The 18110-nt window shown below is 40.9% G+C and overlaps 1 protein-coding gene across 8 annotated transcripts in view; it reads right to left on the reverse strand.

Annotated features, from left to right (window-relative positions):
• Positions 1 to 837: 837 nt before the first annotated feature.
• The window catches only part of LOC146060089 (uncharacterized), a 54453-nt gene continuing 37180 nt past the window's right edge, over positions 838 to 18110 (reverse strand). For 7 of the 8 annotated variants that reach the window (XM_083172963.1, XM_083172964.1, XM_083172965.1 and 4 more), the window contains 4 exons: positions 17655 to 17690; positions 11404 to 11631; positions 6070 to 6222; positions 838 to 1328 (listed from right to left, as the gene is read on the reverse strand). In XM_083172963.1, coding sequence (XP_083029089.1) covers positions 1128 to 1328; positions 6070 to 6222; positions 11404 to 11631; positions 17655 to 17690 — 618 coding nt within the window. In that variant the 3' untranslated portion in view covers positions 838 to 1127. The remainder of the gene's footprint in view (positions 1329 to 6069; positions 6223 to 11403; positions 11632 to 17654; positions 17691 to 18110) is intronic. The other variant, XM_083172969.1, reaches the window with a different exon arrangement.

The raw sequence follows: 18110 nt of genomic DNA on the forward strand, positions 1-18110 counted from the left end.
CAACTTCAATTGCATTCTCTTTTTTGAAAAGAAGCCACAATATGTGGGGAATTAGGGCAGGACACATCAGTATAAATCATATAAACAGTATAGTCTTTAATTTATCTTGCAAGTGGGAATATTTGAAGCAGTCTGGGGTTCTGAACAGAAAACTATTTATCTCTGGTCATCTACATGATTGAGGATGAATTGTGAAGCACAACAATTTGAAGAAGAGATCTACTGTATGTATGAAGGCAAATATGATCAAAACACATCTCCACTCCTTCCTTCTCTCTTCATGTATATGGTCCTTCTGTCAGTCACTACAGAACACTGGATACAAGCATCTGGCCTGAGCTATGTTTATTCCTAGCCCTGTGATGTTTTAATGTGTTATACAGTTCCACAGAATCAAAGCTTAAATGTAAACAGTAACATGTAAATAGTGCAGGTGAAACCATACCAACATTACTTCTAGCAAACTCAAAGTATTTAGTCTTGGCTATAGTTTTTCTTTTAACATAGAAACTTAGTATGTGACTGCAGATCAGAACAATTTGGCCCATCTAGCCTGCCCCTTTTTTTAATTATATTTGTGCTTAAACCCTATTTGTTCCTTATTTCTTTGTACGGATATTAATATGTCTATCCCATGCATGTTTAACTTGCTCTACTGTCTTAGTCTCTGCCACCTCTGATGGGAGGATATTCCACTTATCCACTACTCTTTCTGTGAATATTCCCTCCCTTCAGTGTCAGTGCATGTCCTCGTGTTCTAATACTTCTCTATCACTTGGCATACATGGTACACCATCAACAATACCTCCATAGAAATAATCCACGTTTTTTTCCCCATTGCTGTAGGTCTTTATTTTATTCCATCTCCATATTTTGTTTTGCAGAAAAGATAAGAGAAAATAAATGTTTTTTTTTTCACTAGATGACAAAACACAATGGGGAAGACTGGAGCAAAATGTAATAAACATACTGTAGATAAGGAGTAATAGCAGCGGAAACAATGGTTCTAATGCCTTTGCAACAGAAGAACGGAAATTTCATTAATAAAAAAAAAATAGAATCAGGCTAACTCAGCAAGCCGATTGTCCTAATACTTCAGTCTGCACTAGCTACGCATACTGTAGGTCCTAGTCATTTTGTCTATTTGAACTGTCAACAAGAACTTTGTCATAGTGATCTATGAGGTTAGTCAGCTCCTGCACACATCGTCCAGCTACGTCCTGCAGACTAGATCGCAGGGCATTCGTCACGGCAGCTTCTATAGATGGATCTTTTTTCAGTAACGTGCTTGCAACACAAGCAAATGTCTTGCAGTCTTGAGCAAAGGCCTGGAGAGAAAAAAAGGACAACAGTGTTATTCACCAATGTCTGATTCTATGTGGCTACATTTACTATACAGCTCTTTTCAAACCACCGCTTCTTCAGTGGTTTCAGTCTATGTATCTAAGGGCCAATAATGTTAACTCCAACATAGGCCCTATAACAAAATATTTTTCCTACATTGTTTTACCTTTACAATACAGTAGCCAGACATATTTAGCCCCCCCCCCCCCCCCCCAAAAAAAAATACATCCCCACCTCTTTGAATTTTATAACATGGCTACAATATATAAGCACTGCAGAAGGCAGCACTACAACTGTGTTTATAGATAAATATGAAAGGCTTTAGCTGGGCGCACACTGGATGAAGCGTGTACTCAGCAACATCTAGTGCGGGGAGACGCGGTAGGGTGCCAACTTCGGCAAGTGCATACACACTTGCTGATGCTGGCCCAAGACAAGTGATGTTAGGGGGTGGAGCATGGCTCTTACTAGGGATATTCTCCATCGTCCTGCATGTACAGATGACGGAGGATGCCATTGGCAATGCACAGGAGCGGTCATCCTCAGCGACATAGTGCATACAAGCTGGATGACATGCTGATTTGGTTGTTCTGACCATCAGAGATAAGCTAAATCATTAATACCCCTTTTACACCAAAAACCCTGGTCGGACCCTGGTCTTTGAATGCTGGAGTATCCAGGGTCTGACCCTGCTTTATACCCCATTTACACAGCACTTTGACCAGGGACGGACCTGGGTCTGCACCATTTACACTGAACCTGGGTCAGCCCTGCCTTAAATAATATATATATATTATATTTATATAAATATAATATATATATATATATATATATATATATATATATTTATATAAATATAATATATATATTTATATAAATATATATTTATATAAATATATAATATATATATATATATATATATATATTTATAGAAATATATATATATATATATATATATATATATATTTATAGAAATATATATATTTATAATTGATATATATATATATAAAATATTTAAGGCAGGGCTGACCCAGGTTCTGTGTTTTTTAGGGGGTAGATGGGGAGTGCTGTCCCCGGGTGCTGGGAGGAGGGGGGTCCCTGCGGCTGCTGAGGGGAGGGGGGTACCTGTCAGCCTGAGGTCGGAGCTCACTCATCGGAGGAGATGATGTGCGCCGCTGCTGTACCCACTCCCCGCAGCCGCGAAGTTCCCGCGGCGAATGTACAGTGAGTGGCGGGGGTCCCTCTGGCGCATGGGAACTAGTACTAGTTCCTATGCGCTGGAGGGACCGCCGACACTGACTGTCAATTCGCCGCAGGGACCGGCTGCCGGGGGATGGTACAGCAGCGGTGCACATCATCCCCTCCTCTGAGCTCCGAGTGCAGGCTGACAGGACAGGTACCCCCCCCCCCTCCCCTCAGCAGCCGCAGGGACCCCCCTCCTCCCGCAGCAGCTGGGCACATCTTCCCCAGCGCTGCACGCTGTGGACCCGCTGCGGGTGCCTGCACTGCAGCGGGACCATTTACACCGCCATTTACACGGGTCCTATCTGGGTTCTACCCAGGTCAGGACCTGGGTAGAGGACCCGTGTAAATGGACACGGATATACCCCATTTACACCGCTGATGATCCGGGTCTGACCCGCAGCTGACCCGGATTTTTCGGCAGTGTAAAAGGGGTAGAAGAATGTCACCCAGTGTTAACAAGGTTAAATGAAAGCTCTGAAATAGCAAGATTAGCAGAGATACCTGCTGCCTACACCAACCAAACCAAGAAAATGTACAGTGTACAGAGAAGATAGTTTTAGAAAGTCTGTTATTATATAACTTTTCACATGGTGGAACAGTACAGTATTGCAACAAAGTTGTTGTCTTCATCATTCTATAAGAAAAATATACATGTATATAAGTGATTTAGCATAAGTAGCTGGTATACATTTCTACATTCATTTTATTTTATCAAAGTAGAAAACATAACTTCAAATACCCAGAGCAACCTGACCATAACTTTTAGTATAAACTAAGTAAATTACTTAGTTTATTTATTTATTAACAGTTTCTTATATAGCGCATACATATTCCACAGCGCTTTACAGAGAATATTTGAACATTCACATCAGTCCCTGCCCCAGTGGAGCTTACAATCTATATTCCCTACCACATATACACGCACACACAGACATTCTAGGGTTAATTTTTGTTTTTGGAGCCAATTAACCTATCAGTATATTTTTAGATTGTGGGAGGAAACCGGAGCACCCGAAGGAAACCCACGCAAGTGCGGGGAGAATATACAAACTCTGCACAGTTAGAGCCATGGTGGGAATAGAACCCATGACCTCAGAGCTGTGAGGCAGTAAGCTAACCATTACACCATCCGTGCTGCCCCGTTTTCAAAATCTAACTTGCGAGGTTAGACGAGCCTTAATACTAATTAATTATAAAATGCTTTTTTGTATTCAAGGACAAATGTTTGTAGTTTCACATTAGGAAACTGTGCGGGTGTAACCAAATCCTCCATCGTAGAGATAGGAAACCAGTTTTCGCATATACTCCATGACTGATCCAGACAGCAAATGACCTTGCTTCTCAGGGAAAGGAATGCTGGCTATATGTTGCATGATTATAGTTCTGAATTACCAACTAAACGGCACGTTGTAACTATAATCGTAAAGAGTATGGGAGCAAACAGCAACTACCGGTAATTCTTCTTCCACCCATTGAACAAAATCAGTTATAAAAAAAAAAGACTTTGCGTTGTTTCTTGTAGTCCATGGCAGCCATGTTTGGCAATCAGGCCAAGTTGGTATGTGTATACTGCCAATTTTCATTATTAACTTAAATATAGGGTATGGAAAACCTTTTGACTCAACGGTTATCTCAATGATGCTTTTACGGCTGGGATGTTGCTTGAGGACTCCTCCAGTGAGCTGGAATATTGATGTTTTGTTACTATAAGGTCATGTGCACCCTGTACATTTCACCTCCCACCCCTCTTAGATTGCTGTTCTCTTATCTCAGTTTTTTTCTCAGCGGCGATTTGCTAATTTGACTCTTAGTTCTTTAGTTATGTATGCTCCTGATGTGAGTACAGCTCATTTCATTTATTATTTGTATGCGCTGTTGAGATTTTGTCAAATACTCTCATGTGGTTTCATTATCTGTGTTATCCAAAACATTTATTCTTATGTCAGATAAACTATTCTGCTGTGACCGTGCTCTGCTTTCTTTGTGTTTTGGGGGGGGGGGGATTGTTTAAATATATTGTAATTTTATCACTGAAAAAAGGTCAATTAAAAAACCAACTATAGGGTACTGTATGTTGAACAGCTCTAGTGTTATTGTTAATGGGCTAGTAATACAGAGTAGGGGCTCAGTAAAACATTCTGCATGCAAACCTTTACCTAAATGAAACCAGCACCAGTGTCATCTAGCATGTGGCTGGTTGGAAACACGTGGGGGGTCTTCACACTGTGAGTCTCCCATTTATGGTTACAATTATGGAGGGACCCATTACAATTTTCACCCTTATTTATTATAACCAGCACCAGGTTGTTTGAAAACACTAGTGCTGATAAAAAAATTAGTGTGTGTGTGTGTGTGTGTGTGTGTGTGTGTGTGTGTGTGTGTGTGTGTGTGTGTGGGGGGGGGTTCAAAGCTTCCTGACCATTTCAGAATGCAGACAAGTTACTGTTGCTGGAAATTGAAAGACAAAGTAAAACTCAGGAATTCACCTAGCAGGTATACTGTAAGCACATTTTCACTTCTAGATCATGGATTGTACTAGAGATGCATTTATCAGCAAGAGCACTTTCCAACTGGCTAGGTACAGCATAAAATACTGGGGACTCAAGGAATAAAGTCTTATCCTCTATTACCAAAAATGTATGTACGCACCATTACACAAAACAAAATGGAGGAAATAAAAAAACAATCTTGTTGTAGTTGAGCAACGTTTGTATTGGAGCGCTCAATAGTGGTGATCAAGGGTTATCAATTGGGCCTTGATCTCCATATCCATTGGTAATCACACAAATCAGACAGGACTGGAAGTACTCTCCTACGTTACATACCACTTGGTGTTACCACCACATTGGAAGGCCTTATGAGAAAACTGCTCCAACTGTGGTGTCAATGTGTAATTTTTAGATGTAATTTCAGAACACCCAAGATTTAGGATTGAGGCTGCCTATATGCAAATCCAGATCATGTCCTCACCAAAAATCTAATCCCAAAATGTGAACACACTGGTCTGGGTTGTGTTGTTTGTCAAACTTTTTAATATAAATGTACACAATTGAAGGATATTATTAAAACATTAACATATAGGCTCAATGGAATTGTAAAACAATTGAAAGAATAAAGAATATACCTTCCAACACTGGGTAGGACGTAGTTGAAACTTTGTGTGCACCAAAGGTGTTCATAAAAGTTGGTGTTAACTTGTGTGAGACCACTCCCCCATTGCACAACTTTTGGAGATGTAAAATGCGTCCATTGTCATCATACAAGGGGGTTCAGCAGGTCTCTGGGGACTGCTTGGCAGCTCCCAGCCTCTTCCTGTAGTTATGTGACACCCCCCAACCCACAGGACACTTCAATTTAAGGATGGGACAGTTTGACAGTGTCCAAAAGACAGGGCAGTCCTTCTGAAATCAGGATTGTTGGAACGAATGCTAAGAACATTATTCAGCTTTGCAGCTTGATAACAGATAAAATGAAACTGACCTGCTCAATCTCTTCTTTTCTAGACAAAATATATTCTGTACGCAGATCTTGTGCAATGTCAGGCAGAACACATTCCACAGCAGATACAGAGTGTTCTTGTCCACTGGTGCCAGCGGGAACCACAGTCTCTGGGGACACATCTAAGAATTCCCCCTACAAAAAAAAATAAGATACTACCAAGGATTCAGACAAACAATCTGCATGTATTGTAGCAAATTGTAGTATAATAATGCAAGCAAGAAATCCTGAGAACAAAATCAAAATAGCTTTTAAAATTCAAGAACCTTAAGACTACAAAAGACTACAAAAGGAAACTGCATGCAATTCCTGGACCCAGTCACAAATGCGCCTACACCAGAATGTAAATACTGCCTAAATGTCCCACAATCCAAAACAATAAAACAAACAAAAGTTTAACTAGGGAAAATGGTAGAACATTTTGTAACTGTATAAGGGCATCAACATTCCTTATTGGGAAGTACAACCAATGCAATAGTTCAATTGACTTATGCAGCAATAAAAGCACGGAGAGCTGCTGACATTGAGATATAGAAAGGAATTTTTGTACAACTGAGGTGAACAACATACCTAAAATAAATGAAGTGGTTCCCAACCTCGGTCCTCAAGTACCCCCAACAGTCACCCAGCAGGTGCACTCATTACTCACTGACAGATTTTAAAAGATCCACAGGTGGAGTCAATTGTTTCACTTGCGATTCTGCGTGGACACCTAGAAAACGTGAACTGTAATGGTGTGTACACACGGTGAGATTTGTACTATTTGATTTCTCTACTCCTATTTAGATTTTCACTTTTTAACATTGGATTTATACTATGTAATCTTGCCTGGCAAGTCCACTTTTCGAATCGATTTACACTACACGGGAGCGTACATCGATATCGAATTAGCATTGAATGTTGCAAAAAACATTCGATGTGGAATCAATTTGAACTATATAGTCCAAAATGTAAGGAAAAGTCTCACTGTGTGTACACACTATTAGGGGTACAGTACCTGAGGACCAGGGTTGGGAACCACTGTAATATTCTATATTACTATGTAGAGCAGTTTTAATAAGGATTATGGTTTGCTTCCTCACATCAATTTGAAGCACAGTTTGTGTTCTAGAGCTATTATTTTGCTCTGCAGAAGTGCTATGATTAGGCCGTCACTAAGTATGTACTTTACATTTATTGAAGAAAGACATCTTTATTATTTTATCAACATGAATTTGTACAACACCAACATATTTCACTGGACTTAACAATTAACAACAAAACAGAGATAAAACACTGGTTCTAGAAAAAAAAGGTAAAAAGGACCCTGCTCACAAGCTTAGAAATTCAATAGGATAACAGGAGTTTAATACATAAGGCACATTGGACCAGCCAGAATTCAATGGGTTATATAATCTAATCACATAGCAATGTTGATCTGCGATCACATAGCAAGGCTTTTCTGAGCCTACAAAGAGAATACATGCAAGTTTTGTGTGAACTGTGGAGACGGGTGGTATCTGGATAGAATAGCTTATAGTGGTCACTTGTGCAGGTTCATGAATTTGAAAGCTTGCCTGAAAATGTATTTCTTCAGGGAAAGCATGACTGTTTGTAGGTACTGTAAAATGACTTGGGTGAGGGAAGGCATTACAGAGAGTGGGTGTAATCTGAAAAAAATCCTTACAAATTAAGGCTGTTGATGAGACATCGATCTTGCACAGAGCTGAGGAGTTGAGTTGGTAGTGAAATGTGAGGTGTATTATGGAGTAGTTTTTATTTTTACAGTCTCTCTGTTAGCACAAGTATTTTAGATTGGATTTAGGAACATTTAGACAGTCGCTGTAGGGACTGACAAAGGGTAGTGTGTGGAAAAAACTAATAATGAGGCTATTGCAAAACTTAATGCAGCGGCATCCTCAGAGTGTAATCATTTTATACTCTGAAGAACCCGCTGATTTCTTGAGGCGGAGAAACGTGTAAGAAGGAAAATTCTGGTACCAGTATCTTTCTCTTCAACCACCTGTGGTAACTATTAAGAGGACGGATCCCAGATCAGGCAGATTGGAGTGCTAACCAAGCCGGAAACTGACAACTACTGAAGTGCTATCTGGGTGGCCACCTGTGCATACTTTACATCTTCTGAAACAAAACATTAGCTATCACTTCGATTGTAACAGGAGTGGTAAGTATACTAACACCAATGATTGTACAGGTTGAGTATCCCGTATCCAAAATGCTCGGGACCAGGAGAATTTTGGATAACGGATTATTCCGTATTTCGGAATATTTTAATATTTCAATGATGTATTTTGAAGTATCTTGCATTTATGCTGTATAAACACATAATATACACACAAATATATTTTATTACCACATAAAATACACACAATTATATTTTATTTGTTCAAAAAACAAGGTTTCAAAACGTGAAACAAAATGTGTGTACTATCTCAGCACTGAATTTGAATGCCAAGCAATCATTGTCTTGCACATATATAGTGCCAGTTACATATCATGTCACCAGTGATGCTGTTACAAATGTCCCCACTGAGTTTTTAGCAAAAAAAAAAAATTTTTTTCACTTTCTGGAATGTCCGTATTTCGGAATAATTCGGATAACGGATATTCGGATACGGGATACTCGACCTGTATTAACATTCACTTATCATCATGATGCCATTTTGATATAAGTTCCTCATATCTACTAACAAGGATCTCTAGTGATATTCAATTTACTAACCAAACTGCCATCTATATCATCCTAGAGACTTAACTACATATATAAATCTTACTAACTCTTCTATTAGTGGCGATAGAATTATTACAGTATCGGTTGTTTTTTGTTTATTGCATTTAAAGCTTATTATACTTTTTTTTATAAATAGATTTTTTATTAAATTAGTTTATATTTTAGAGCATTCCTGTTTTTGTTTTATTTGGCTTTATGTGGTACGAGTAACTACATTCGACTGTTGCCTAAATAGTAAACCTAATTTTAAATTTTGATCTTTCTTTTTCATTTATTACAGTGTAGATCCATAGTGCACAAACGTCTTTCCTTTTTTGTATCATTGTGTCCCTGGGAGGGGGCCCTGCCTATTTTGTAAGTCACAATTTCTGATGGCAGTCCTAGAATGGAGAAATGGATAGTTTAGAGTCAAGGATAACATGTAGGTACTAAGACTGACGGATAGCATTTATTGTAGTGTTGTCAACAGATTTGTAGAGATCAGATAGCTTCTATTAGCTCTTCTTGAACGGTTAAGATTGAGGTGGCAATATGAAGTGGCAGAGGCAGTGAAAGACAATCAGCAACACAGATGGACACATCCTAAGAGGACAGGTAAACTTGACTGTCAACTCCATAGGTAAAAAATTAAAAGCTAAAAGGCTAATCAGTTTTTCAAGAGAAGTGGTATAAAGACGGTACAACCGAGGACCTGCACACACAATAAGAAAAACATTGTGATTACTTCTTATTTTAATATTAATCTATGGGGTGGGAGGAATTAGTAGGAAATGGAAAACGAGGAAGAAATGTTAAAAAGGTACATATCATATGAGTCTCAATTTTAGACAGAACAACACTACAACTAAGTATTAGTAATGTTAATATACCATTTTCTATATAAGAAACTGTAAATAAATAAATACATTTGGTGCCAAGACTGGGATCAGCTCATTAGGAGTATAAGGGAATGCTTAAATGTTAGTAGGAAATGGGGGAGAAGTCTCCAGAAAGAATATCGAGTAGGGTGTTAATATATTTGCTGATTATTTTGTGTATAAATCATGGAAGACCGACTGCATCAAATGTACACTATTTATAAACTGCAACAAAGTGCACATGTGAGTGATTGCCAATTTTTAGTAATAAACTAGACACCCCGGCACACGCTAAAATTTAGACGCTTTAGTGTCTAAATCCAGACTCCCTGCACCCCGGCACATGCTAAAATTTAGACGCTAAAGTATCTAAATCCAGCGTCTAAACCGCTAAGAAGGGGGCATGTAAATTTAGACGCTAAAGCGTCTGAATTTAGTTGGATCTAGGGGTACATAGGGGTGCACTGTGCAAAACACTCTTAAAAGCTGTTCACAATGACACTAGTCGACGTAACAGCTGTCGACCTTGTTCCACTATCCACGCCACCCCGAAGCGTGGCGAGCGCTGCGAGCCCCGCGAGGGGATGCGGTACGCGTCCGACCGACCTTTTCATACCCCCACTATCCACGTCGGCGTGGAGTTGATTTGATAAAGTGTGGCGAGCGCAGCGAGGCACCGAGCCCGAAGCGTGGCGTGCGCACCGAGCCCCGCGGATTACTTCACAGGTATACGCGTGCGCTCGCCACACTTCGGGCTCGGTGCGCTCGCCACACTTTATAAAATCAACTCCACGCTGACGTGGATAGTGGGGGTATGAAAAAGGTTGGTCTAAATTTTAGCGTGTGTCTAGTTTAGAAGCCCCATACGTTAGCGGTGTGCCGGGGTGTCCAGTTTACATGCCCCGTTGTCAGCGGTGTGCAGGACTGTCTATTTCACTGTGGAACTACAAGTACCACAATGACCTGTCAGCGCACGCTGCTGCTGCCAGCGCTACGCTGATAATGTAGATTACATATGTAAAGCAGGCACACGCTGCGCTGAGAACAGCTAGAGCGGCACGCGCACAGTTAAACACAGAGTCTGGCAAGCTGCCAAGTTTCAAACACAGACTGTGCGCGCTGTGGCGCCGTGAAACTACACAAGTACCGTATTGTTTTTAACTTTGTTACTTGTATAGTTTTACTATTATGTAAATATTCATCAGTTTATTTATTCAACCTCTGAAATGCTTAAGAACACTGTCCTTATACACCAACATTTATTTTGTATCCAATCTGTTATGGGACTAGTCATAGAACAATGTAACATATTAGTCTTTGTGCCTTTGTGCCAAAGTTTTGTTTACAGGTTGGTTGTACTTTATTAGTTATATTCAATGCTACTCGGCAAGCGGTTCGCCTCAAATGCAGCGAGTTTGGCCGTTTTGATGGCCACACTCGCTGTTTCCACCTCGCCTCAGGCAACAGACGAGGTGGAAACGGAGAGTGCGGGGGGTGACTTGAATACTGATAAAAAGCTATCAGTGCTGCCCACCTTATAGCTCGCCGTCAGCCGCTTGCCCCACCCCCGCACATTTAATACACCCCATAGTGAACAATTTCTTTTTAATATTAGAACAAAACAATAAATTATTCTTGTAAAAAAAAAAACAACAACAAAAAAAACACTTGCATTGCAAGTAACACAACATGACAGGTTGCAGTAACCAAGAAAACGGGATATTATACCAGCAGTGGAATCTGAACAGCCTTCTCCGTGTAGCTTCCATCCATGTAGTTTCCATCCATGTAGTGATCCTTACTCCTACATATGCGTTTTCCAACACAGGTTTCGACATCTCTTTGGTTTTCATAATGTATGAAATCTATCTCCTGCGAGGAGTGTGCCCTCTTTCCTGTATATACTCGCGTCGGCATCTGCTTTTCTTGAGGTATTTCCTCTGCTGCAACCATAGCCTACAATAACCAAAAATACACTTCTTTAATTAAAACAGTGCAAGCAAAATATGCACAGCATAACAGACCTCATGGGATGTAATTTTTTTAGAACGTAATAGCCCTGGTAAAGTCAACCTACAGTAACTGCTATTGCAATTAATGTACTTAAATGTGTGTGTGTGTGTGTGTGTGTGTGTGGGGGGGGGGGGGGGGTGTTAGACAGGGCCATACTTCAATTCATATAGATATGTTGATTCTACTGAATAGTTAAGTTGTACTTACTAAATATAATAAACACTATGTGCATATGTAGACATTATTTTTTAACTTATTATTGTTCCAGTAAACCTAAACAAAATTGAAAATATCAGGATACCATAAACTTCTAATTTAAAAAATCATTGGAAACCATGCAAATCAATTCTTATATAGTCTAGAGCAGCTGCAAACACATAACAAGGCAGAAAGTATGTGGATATATAAACCATATGTGTTGAACATCCTAATACAAAAAAAACAAGGTCATTACACTTCTTCAGCTCAAATGGTCTAGAGCAGTGGTTCCCAAACTAACTTGAATCACGGCACACTAGAGTATCAGCATTTGTTTCATTGGAACCCCTACATTAAAAGTTTATTATTGATATATTTGGAAAAAAAATATCTAAAATTAAGATAAGTGTGCCTACCTGTCACCTTTAGGTACAGTTATATGGTGGTATACAGTTGTGCTTTGGTTTGTCCATATGTTTTATGATTGCAAGTCACTAGCACTGGTTTTGCCTATCACTTTGACCATAAAGATTGTCATGTGGTCCTGGCTACAAACCCGAGGCTCCACTGCATGAGCCTCACAACACACCAGGGTGTCTAAGCACAAAGTGTGGGAACCACTGGACTAGAGAACCAATTAAAATAAAAGGAATTAGGATTCTGTAAAGGAGCTGTTTAAGGTACTGATACTGTGACCACACAACTAAGCTACTAACTAGATTAGAGTCTATATTTACTTATACACAAAGAGGATTACAAAAAATCCTTAAATTCTTCCTCAGTAACTTTATGTAGTTACCTTTATGTTGGCCAGCCGGAGTTAGAATAGCAGCTGAAAAAAATTAAGACCTTTTAGCAGGGACAGTAAATCCGGATATATGCCTGAAGAAGCACAGCCATTAAATGTTCATTTCAAATGATAACAAAGAACGATGTTTATCTTAATTCACTTAGTACAAAATAGCTTAACGATTGCGAGGATTGACTTATAAGTGAGTAGAGGATAATCAAAGCCAGTCAATACTTTTTAGGAATAAACTACCAACATTTCCACTGACAACCTACTCTTTAGACCACACACTAATAGTTTCCAATAGACAAAATCGGGTTCTCTAAGACAAAACAGAGTTTAAAGGAACCGTACAACTAAAGTGCACCGCCAAGCTCAAAGTCATAGCCCGTAGTTGCATCTAGGACTGTAAAAAAAATAAGGTTTAAGGATATATACAAAGGGTTAACTTAAAAACTTGCTGGTTGGCCCATTGAGAAGGTAACTCCAACTAACCCACTCCACACAATTATCACCTGTCAGGGGTACCATAGCTGCACACAATTCTTTAGAAAGTCATTGTGTGCTGTAATGAGACATGTTGCCACAGACAATATGGGGGGGGGGGGGTATGAACCAGCATTGAGTGCACATGCTGCACTTAACGCTAGTTAACTGGGGGGGGGGTTAAGGTTATTTTAAATGTATGAACTGTGCACTTAATGTTCACAAGGGACGGTCTGCCTCTTAGCTCTCGGCGCAGCTGTCCCCCTGAATCCCCCTCCAGTTTAAGGTGCTGCCGATGTATGACTGCCTGTCAGGCATACATCACCCTTTAAGACACTCGGTCCACTTTGCCAGGCCAGTGTTGCAGGGACAATGCTAACCTTGTTGCAGGCTCTGTGCTGTGCTTGAGATCTCACGATGATAGCAAGATCTCGCGCATGGTCAGTGAGCTGGACAGAACGGGCGCCAATATGGAAATGGAAACTAAGGACTCCTATGTTAGATTATTATTTGTGGACTATAGCTCCGCTTTTAATACCGTCGTGCCTGCGAAGCTTCGGGAGATAGGTTACAATCCTCCCATATGTGACTGGCTGTTGGACTTTCTGATGTATCGTCCTCAGTCAGTTAGGGTGGGTTCCACTTCTTCGTTAGAACTTGTCCTAAACATAGGTGTCCCTCAGGGGTGTGTTCTGAGACCTTTTTTGTACTCTTTGTACACCTCTGATTGTTTCTCAAATTCAGAGTCCAACCTCATTGTCAAATTTGCCGACGACACTACAGTGGTGGGTTTGATCAGTGGGGGAAAGGAAGACAGCTATAGGTTAGAGGTGCAGAGATTAATTGAATGGGGTGAGGTTAATAACCTTCTCCTAAATGGTAAAAAGACCAAGGAGGTGGTTATTGACTTTAGAAGATTAAGAAGGTCGACTATTAATCCGTTGATTTTAAATGGTGAAGAGGTGGAGAGAGTTACAAATACAAAATTCTTGGGCATTACGTTCTCGGAAGATCTGTCCTGGTCCACACATACCGCAATGGCAGTTGGAAAGGTTCAGCAACGCCTTTTTTTTCTGCGAAGATTACGGGCAGCTGGCCTATTTAGTCCTATTCTTATGAACTTTTACTGCTGCGTAATCGAGAGTCTGTTGACTTATGCCATTACGGTATGGTATGGGAATTCAAAGTGCTCTGATCGTAGATCCTTAGATAGGATAGTTAGGGCTGCTGAAAAGGTCATTGGCCAACCTTTGCCTAGGATGGCAGACATTCTTTTAAGAAGGGGGAAAGCGAAGGCTAAAAAAATCATTTTAGACCCTAGTCATCCCTGCTATTCTCTTTTCTCATTGTTGCCCTCTGGGAAGAGTTACAGGTGCTTGAGTTGCCGCACTAGCAGGTTGCGGAACAGTTTTTTCCCATCTGTTATTTTGTGTTTGAGTTGTGATATATGAATGTTGAATATAAGTATTTCCTTCTTCTCTTCTTTTCTTCCTTGTGAATTTCACTGTACATTTTTTTAATGTAGTGACAATAAATTATTATTCTATTATATTATTCTATTCTAAGGAGAGCCTAAAAGACAACATAATGGCTCTCTTTATTGGCTGAAGGGGGGTTAACACATCAGGGTGCCCACTGCTCATTATGCAGGAGAAGCAGGAAACAAGAAATACAAAATGTCAAATTACCCACTGAGAGAAATGTAAAAGTGGGTGAGAATCAGAAAGTGACAGATTTTGGGAGAGTTTTATCATTTTTTTTAATGTGGCAATCATTTACACTGAAAAACGGAAAAAAAAAGTAGATTTTTGCCATGTAATTGATTGCCGCTTAAAACAAAAAGGGGACGGATGGACCTCAGTTTACTGCTGGTGCAGCTCTAGCAGGGAAGATATCTGATAAACTTAATTGTAGTAAAGGTTGCACCCTATGACAGGGCCACAGTGAAAGACAATTGTACTGTGAATTTGTGACTATAGAGATTGCATGGATGCATACTTGCCGTTATGTTCTGGTTAGCAATGGTTGTGGCTGAAATGGCCAAACATGAATTAGAAGGGGTGTTCACATACATTTATCCATGTAGTGTAGAGTAACCATCCTCCCTCTCACACACACAAATTAACTGGCTTAGAAATACACACAGATACAGAACAACCAGCCAAATAGGCTTTTCTTGAGTTCCCAGTGAGGATGTGTACGGCTCTTTTAGATATACCTTACAATTATTATAGCTTTTACAGTGTATAAATGCACCTAATTTGGAACTTGGCCCATTTAGGTCCATTTGTTTATGGTCACAATATATATTTCAGGTTAATTTTAGGGGGATGCAGCCAAAATACCATCAGTCTGTATCCAGTTGAACAGAATCCTGGCACATACAACAGGGGTTGTGGCAACACTGGGGAAATCTGTGTTCTTGGCTGTGACCATGATGTGCGCTGGATACTGTAAACTTGGGGCTTTGATGAATTAGATGACATGCAGTAGATAGAGGAAGGATGGCACACACGGTGAACTGCTGGGACGGTGTTTACATAAACCAAGAATAGGGGTGTGGAGTCTAACCCGCCAGAGTTGGTCTTCGCCAGAGTGTGCCGCAAGGAGCTTTGGACTTTACTGCACCCAACAAGCAGGTCGATGCCCCCTGCTCTGGTACCCTGAACCCAACTGTCTAACCAATGTTCTGTACAACATAGGGACATCCTGCCACGGACTACGGCTGCAAATGGAGCGGACAGCGGGTCTGCATTGCAGGACGCATCAGGGTGCCGCTAAGTGACTCGGATGCGCACCGCTATTCCTGACAGGTTGTGGTTGAGGTTAGGCAAAAGGTGAAGGTTAGGATTAGGCTGCAGTAGGGGTTGAGTTATTGCAGGGATTAGGGTTATGGCAGTGGATCAAACCATGCATCGAGGCACCCTGACATGCCTCAGGAAATTAGCATGTTGTGCCCTGGATTGGTGGTCCATGTAATAGACAAAACTAGTGCTGATGGCTTCCAATTATATGTGTACAAACAAAAGCAAATCTCCCTCATAACATAACTGAACCTTAATATTAAATTAAGTCAGTTGTATTTATATGTAATTTTATTTCTAGATTTCTCAATAAGAAACTTTTGGCCCAGAGGTGCCATGATAAAAATGATGATACTCTAGGGCAGTGGTTCCCAACCTGGGGTATGTGTACCCCTTGGGGGGTATGCTGAAGAAGGGTTGGGATTACTGTAAAATAATATTGGTAATGGCAGAAGAGGTTTTCAGATGGCAGAAGATGCCACCTGTTGCCGTAGATATGAACCATGTTGCGTTACTTACGGTTCTGTCTGCAGCATCATCAGCATCATTATTTTTCATGGCCAGCACTTCAATGGGAGCTACCCACGCTGCCCTCAGACACCAACATTTATCTGCCCATCTCTGACTTGGATGTAGTAAGCACCAGCATTAATCCTTCAAGCCTAAAGGTGCCCATACACCGAGCCGTTTTGTGATTGTTATGAATCGGGCCATGAAATCAGCCCAAATCGGCCCGTTTTCTGGTCCCGTGCGCATCGGATGTGAGCAGGTGGTCGGACCGGTTGCCCGTCCGACAACCCATCCTGGGACCTCCTACTCCTGCAGCGGGGTCCGGCCAGCTGGTTGGTTGGCGGGGGTGGGCAGCGGCGGCTGGGAAGCGGTGTGGGGTGGGGGACCCTCTGCGGCGCTGGTCAGTGGGTGCAGCGGATGAGAACTGAGTGAGTAGAGCTATTCGCCGGGCAGTGGCATGGGAAGCACTGCTGAATTTGAAAACATTAAATACGGCAAAACACGGCAAATAGCGCCTCTCACTCAGTTCTCATCCGCCGCACGGACCGCTGACCAGCGCTGCAGGGACCCCGCTGCCCACCCCCTGCCAGCTCCCCAGGGATATACATGCAATAAATTGCTTGTATCATCAAGTGCCAAATCGCAAGCAGCCTTCCGGGGAGCTACCGGGGGTGTTTCAAGGGCAAACTGGTCTGACTTGTCCGAAGGACAAGTCGGACCCAGTGTATGGGGGCCTTTAGTCAGAACCCCAGAGACAGTACACATCCAGAGAACAGACACAGAGGTACACGATTCCTGACCCCACACTACTCATCTGCTACTCCTTAATATAAGGACAGGCATAAGGAGATGCATACCACTAACTTCCACTCCACTTGTAAGTACTGTGGATATCTCAAATTGAGTGTCGAGGTACTCATAAATGAAAAACTTTATCAAGGGGTACAGAGAAGAAAAAAGGTTGGGAACCGCCGCTCTAGGTCACCATGATTCCAAAACCTTTGGGAACCACTGGAGTATGGTAAAAATACTTACTGGGATCCTTTGTGATTCTGGCTGTCAGGATCCCGCTGTTAGTGTTCTTTACCGTCAGGATACAGACTGCCAGTATTTCAAACTCAACCCATTTTCGGGTTATACAAAACTTACCATATAATTAAAAAGAAGTTAGTTCTTACCTGGCTGATATTCACAGATGTTGTGCAGCTCTCATCCTGCAAAAATCAAATAGACTTTACTACCTTTAAGACAATGTACCAGCTATGTAATGTGCAATTACACACTTCTACAGAAAGTCCAACACAGAAATGGGAAAACACTGATTTCCTGCTATATTTTTCCCATTGCTCAGTTAGTACAATACTAAAAGCAGACTCAGGTTTCATTTTTACAGCTATGTAACTAAAGGTGGCTTTTCTAGTCTTCAGGATTATCCAGATTGCTGCTCCATACTTTCAAATTGAAAAATTTGAATATTCAGTTGCCATGATGGGAACAGTCTGTACAATGTATTGATTAAGCAGAATGACCAACAAGAAAATGTTCACACAGGGTCAGATGAAATAAGCCTGGTAAAGTGATAAAGTAGAAGGTAATAATGAACCAGCCAATCAACTCGTAACTAAGGGGTAGAT

The sequence above is a fragment of the Crinia signifera genome, chromosome 2 (genome assembly GCF_055691185.1).
Source record: "Crinia signifera chromosome 2, ASM5569118v1, whole genome shotgun sequence".
NCBI lineage: Eukaryota > Metazoa > Chordata > Amphibia > Anura > Myobatrachidae > Crinia > Crinia signifera.